General features: G+C 42.8%; 1 protein-coding gene across 3 annotated transcripts; it reads left to right on the top strand.

Annotated features, from left to right (window-relative positions):
- The first annotated feature begins 760 nt into the window (after positions 1 to 760).
- Positions 761 to 5,256, top strand: LOC100832716. Of its 3 annotated transcripts, none has more exons than XM_010241662.3 (2): positions 761 to 895; positions 3,804 to 5,256. In XM_010241662.3, the coding sequence occupies exon 2, from the start codon at positions 3,830 to 3,832 to the stop codon at positions 4,838 to 4,840; it is 1,011 nt and encodes a 336-aa protein (XP_010239964.1). In that variant the 5' UTR covers positions 761 to 895; positions 3,804 to 3,829; the 3' UTR covers positions 4,841 to 5,256. The 3 variants fall into 3 exon arrangements, with proteins under 3 accessions (XP_010239964.1, XP_003579853.1, XP_024312124.1); XM_003579805.4 differs by having other exon boundaries at positions 761 to 899; XM_024456356.1 differs by lacking the exon at positions 761 to 895 and adding an exon at positions 940 to 3,633.
- The last annotated feature ends 744 nt before the right edge of the window (positions 5,257 to 6,000 follow it).

Raw genomic sequence — 6,000 nt, 5'->3', positions numbered from 1 at the left:
CAGCTCTGGGCTCCATTAAGGTTGTTCGCAAGGATGAGAGAAGCAGTTTGTGAACTCCGATGAGCTCTGATGGTTCCATACAGCTTGAGCAGGATCTTATGTTCATGGTGTATGCTGATTGATTTCCTTTTATTTTTTCGGTTGCGTGAATATTGGATCAATTTGATATTTTCTCATGCATAGATCTGGTTTGCTTTTCACTCTTTTCTTTTTCCTGTTGTCTGGAATTAGAGGGATCCATCCTCTGGAGCTTGTGTAAGCATATTTAAGTTTTAGGAATTAGAGGGCGCAGAATGTTAGAGGAATTAAAGGACAGCGAGGAGCGGAGGAAGAAGAAGAGTTAGGATAAATTAAGCTGTGTAAACATATTTAAGTTTCTCAGGCACAGGGCACCAACCAAACAACAAACTTCTAAACTTGCCTGGTTAGGCTAAAATCACAAAATTCTCCGGTTAGTGTTAGCTGTGTAAGCATATTTAAGTTTCTCAGGCACAGGACACCAACCAAACAACAAACTTCTAAACTTGACCAAAATCACAAAATTCTCCTGCTAGTGTCAGGCACATAATTTTCTGGCAACCAAACATTCGCCAAACGCGGGTGCGGACGTGCACTGCAGCGCAGGCATTCGATTTAAAAAAAATGCAGTGCAGGCATCCAAGCTGGCCCATTAACCTTCACAATTCTAGCCCAAATCTAATATTTTTTATTTTTTTCTACAAGCCTTGCTGGGCCCGTTGGCCACCTATACTTTGGCCCATCCCGGTACCGAGCGCCCCAGCCCCCCTCGCTCCGTCGGTCATCTTCCTCCTCGACCGAGCGCCGCCACCCTTCCCTCCCCATCCCGCATTCCCGCTGCCGGGCGCCGCAGACCCCTGCCTCGTCTTCCTCCACCGTAGGTATCTATCTCCCCTTCGATTCTCTCGCTCCCGACCTCCCATCACCCCACGAGGCCACGAACCCTTTAGCTCCCCGTCATAATCTTCCCCAATTCGTAACTGAGGCAAAAATCAAGGTAGGGCGGCCGCCCTACCTTGCCCTACCGGGTCCTCCGCCCGTGATGTACACCCTTGCACCGCTGTAGCCCCTGCCTAACTCACTTGAATTGTTCTGCAAGTTTTGTTTCGTTCTCTTGCTTTGCAGTGATCAATCTAATCTAAATTTCCCCTTCCGAGATGGATATTGGGTACTACAATCCTCTAGTTTGCTGCGACGTTTAGTACTAAACTACTAATAGGTTTGTCTACCCCAAAAAAATTTGGGGTTCAACTGATATCTCACAACCCATTACGTCCACCCTTGTTTGAATGACTCCACTGTATCTTAGATATTAACTGATATTCTCTGTTTCTCAGTTTGTATACATTGTCCGACAATAAGCACAAGGACATACTGTTATGACCTAGTATTAAGAATATACCAGATACTCCCTCCGTCCCATATTAAGTGACTTTCTATTACATGTATCTAGACGCTTTTTAGGCATAGATACATTCATATTTGGACAAATTTGAGTCACTTAATATGAGACGGAGGGAGTACAAGCTTTTAGTTATTGTTTGTCGGTTGCATATGAAGCATATCGTGATGTCAGTATTTCTGGTAGAGTATCGTATTAGCATGCTTGCTTTGCACCAACTCTGTATTGCCATATCCAAATAGCATATATACATGCCCCATGTTTCATGTTTGTGCAAGGCACTGCCGATCTGACACTAGAAATAGGAGCATTCTCTCTAAACTTATGGTTTGTTTTGTATAGTATAGTATCCCTCAATAAGAGCTTCTCTTAAGATGGGAGAATGCAAACTTGTGGTCTAAAGGCAGCCAAGCGCCCAAGCCTATCCAATTAAGCAGCGGGGGACCCAGTCGGGTGTTCGTGTGGGGCACGCCCCACCCAATAATTTTTGGAATCCATTTTTATGAATAGAAATTATCAAAAAAATTAAGGAAAAATAAAACAGAACTGTATTTGCACCACCTATACCTCCACCTGATATTAAAGCCTAGTATTTGCCCCACCCAACATTCAAAACCTGGGTCTGTCACTGCAATTAAGGAACAAACCTCGTTCTTCATAGCTACTTTAGTTACTACTGCTAGCTTGCTATTTAAATTATCAAACGTGTACAGTTCTATGTACATTGAACGAATTGCATTCTCCTGGTTACTGGGAGTTACTACCTTATACTCCGTACATTCCAAATATTGAACGAGCCAAAGAACCACAACTCAGTCAAAATCCGGTACGCAATACTTGTTTATTAGAAGTATGTATACAACTCCGTGGAAACAGATGGTGAGATAAGGACATTTTACCATCATTGGCACATAAATATTTCATCTTCATGTCTTTTATTGATCTGCCAAGGGCACTTGTGGTTAGATGCATTACGAGATCCATTCATGCAATGTTTAGCCATTAAAATGTGTTCGACTGCTAATGCAGAATAACACTGAAATTTGCCTCCATGCTTAACAGTATTCGCTACATAGTGGTCAAACAGTATTCTTGGTTTAAAGTTGTATTTTACAACCGGCTGCAGTGCTATTTCTTTGCAAAAACTCTCTCCTGCCATCTCTGTACATAAATTGATGAGTTTCTTGAACGATTAGCAATATTGATTTTGGGTAATCGGCTCTGAGTTGTTTGATACATCAGGCACTTTAGTTGTTGTGTTCCATCCAATTGGAGAACCAGGCCAGTATATAAGGCAAAATGTATGTGTTTGGTAATAGCTGGCACTAGTTATTCTTGCAAAGTTTTACTAGATCATATCTAGCTTGTCCTGTCTGTGTGACATTGTTTGCTATGCTTAACTGAAAAATTAGACGTGTTCATCTTTGCTCACTCTAGGTTCCATGCATTTGTAGAAATCAGGCTAATATCTATTGCAAAATTTATCCACAGTTAGATGCTAACAGCTGGCACTGACTATTCTTGTTTTACTGAGAAACTAGACTCTTTGTTCATATGTGATTATTGTCCATAACATGCTTTTGCTGCTTTATTATTACTCATCTATCTTCTACTTGGAGTCTGAGACTGATGTGATAAAATAACTATTGATATTGCATGCATTCTCAATTTGGTGACTTTTATTCGAATTACGCAACACTCATATTGCTTCCCTGCTTCCCTGCTAAATTAAAGTACACAAAACATCCATGACCTAAAAGCTTAAATCAGTTGAAATTTACCTTTTACTTTTGCCATGCTATGGATAGTATATGTGAAATTAGCTTGTTCTTGAAATGTGCTGAGGTGTATCATACATGTGCAATGTTATAAGCAAAAAGATACTCCCTCCATCCAAAAGTACAACAGCAAATCCAAATTTGAGAAATCCAAGAATAAATTGACAAGTTGATCCTTGAGCACTCATCACACATCCCTATTTCCTCGTTGCCAAATTGATTCTTAATTGCTCCTCTAGTCAATATTGCACTGCAGTTGGCCTAGTGGGAAATTTACTTGGGAGTAAAACTCATAGACTTCAGCGTCCTTCTCGGGAGAAGTTTTCCTTGTTCCCTCAATCCTCAAATTTTTCCTTGTATTTTTGGATGGAGGGAGTATATAGTAAAACCCAGAAGATTGTAAAGCAGTTCATTCGATTCCGTTATTGTATACAGGTACTAAAGCTCATGGATTTTTTTACTGCAACTTCATTTGTTGTCGCGATTTTAATAGCAAAGTAGTACCGATCAGTATTGAGTGTTGGCATTGACTAAAATTGAAAATATGATGTCCTTGTTATCATCATCTAACTGAATATATTTGTATTTTTGTGCCAATATTGTAGATCCCTTATCCCAGTTTTCTGAAGAAATGGCAAGAACTCCGAGAGATCGCAACCTATCAAGCCGGCATCCTAGGTCATCTCCTTCTGCTGTACCTTCGGGCTACCAGAAAGCAAAAACATCAGCTAAGCAAAATGATTTGCAGTTAACCTCAGAGAAAAAGGATTGGAAACATGCCACTTGCCCAATATGCTTGGAGCGTCCACATGATGCTGTCCTCCTCCTGTGTTCTTCACACACCAAAGGTTGCCGACCATACATGTGTGGCACCAACTATCATCAGTCTAATTGTCTTGAACAGTTTAAAAATGCTTATTTGAAGGAGAAACCAGCACATGAAGTCGCCACCGCAGCAGCAGCAGCTATCAAGAAGCCAAAGGATATGGAACTTGCTTGCCCTATCTGCCGTGCGGAAGTGAAAGGGTGGACAGTTGTTGAACCAGCCCGGCAATTCCTCAATCGCAAGAGGAGAACTTGCATGCATGAGGATTGCTCATTCATTGGATCTTATAAGAAACTCTGCAAGCATGTGAAGGCCAATCATCCTTCATCAAAACCTCGTGAAGTTGATCCTGTCCGTTTAGCTGAGTGGAAGGAGCTTGAAAGTGAAAAAGATAGGCAAGATGCGATCAGCATAGTCACAGGCTTGAATCCAGGATCTATAATTGTTGGGGACTATTTTGTTGACCCCAACAGTGGCAGCAGCGACTACTCTATGGATACTTCTGATTGGAGTGATAGCTCTGATTCTTATGGTGATATTGAATCTCTACGAAGAGTAGTTCGTAGAGCTCATAGGATAAATGGGGAAAGACCAAGGCTAAATGTTCCAAATAGAGCACTTGGTAATTCTGGCATTCGGCGTAGTGGTCTAGCCATCTCTAGAAGCAATGCAAGGCGTAGTGGTCTAACCATCTCTAGAAGCAGTGGAAGGGGTTGTGGGTTAACTAGAACCAGAGGAAGGCGTAGTGGTTCCACCGGAGGTAGAAGGCAACGGGTTGATTCTGCTCCGTCAGCAAGATCCACAAATGACAGCTAAGAAGTGGAAGCATTTTGTGCTTAAGCACGCAATCAATATACCAGGAAGCAGAGAGCAGCAGCAGTATTCTGAGAGCTGGTGCCTGGTGGCATACTCATGAAGTGGCTTTAGTTAGTTTGTTTTCTGCTCCGGCCATATAGGATGAGATTTAAAGGATTTCTTTTCTCTTTTGCTGTGTTGGGCAATTTTACTTTCTCCGGTGAATGCACCGCTGGATCTGCGAATGACTTTTCTTTATCAAACAGGGTATATGATAGGCAAAAGCTGGTTTAGCCGTTGGGTGTAATTATTGTCTGCTACACCCTAGTCCCTCCGTCCTCTTACGGTGTGGGGGCCCATGCATCTTGAAATTCAGTTTTGACAATTAACTACTAGATGAATAATATATGGTCTGTATACCATAAAAAATTATATCATTGGATTCGTATCCGAGACCCAAAAATTATTTTTTATGCCATGTAATCTGCAACGATCTACACAGGCAGCAGCATGATGGAGTATCCTGACTAATTAAATGTTGGGCCTTTTGCTAGTGGGCCGAGTGTGTTGTGAGCCCAAATTGACGTGTGTGTGCGACCTGCTGGGTGCATATCGCCGGCCCGTGCGTGCGTGAGGATTATCGATGAATGTACAAACGCTAAACGGCATGACTCCTATCTATTTTCCTCTGCTCTTTGATCCCCAAATTCTCAGATCTTGCGATTCTTCTTGGTCCGATCCTCAGCGTGACGCGAGGAGTGCTACCTGGTCTGTAGCATCTGGTATCAAAGCTTCGTTTCGATCCCAATTTCTCAAAATCCCCAAAAATTTGTTCGGTTGTTCTTCGTTTGTCTCCACAATTCTCTTGATTCACAGCGTCAAACTTTGGCAACGGGTGTGGAATTGCTTCGGTGATTCTGCGCAAAACACGCTCGCGTGTACCCTAGCTAAGTGGGAGTGGATTCGGGGAGGGAGCAACGGGGCGATCCAACAAACCTACTCTGACGGAGAGAATGGTGATGGCGGAGGCAGACCTCACCAGCATCAAGGACATTTTGAAGGACACGGCCACACGTTAGGCCGAGGTCACCACCAACCTGTCGACGCTCACCACCAACACCCCGGATCTCCAGGAGCATGCCAAGCGTACCGATGCTACCTTAGAGCGCATCATCCAGTCC

Source organism: Brachypodium distachyon, chromosome 5, assembly GCF_000005505.3.
Source record: "Brachypodium distachyon strain Bd21 chromosome 5, Brachypodium_distachyon_v3.0, whole genome shotgun sequence".
NCBI lineage: Eukaryota > Viridiplantae > Streptophyta > Magnoliopsida > Poales > Poaceae > Brachypodium > Brachypodium distachyon.
The sequence above is the reverse complement of the archived record's forward strand: the minus strand, read 5'-3'. Positions and strand labels throughout refer to the sequence as shown.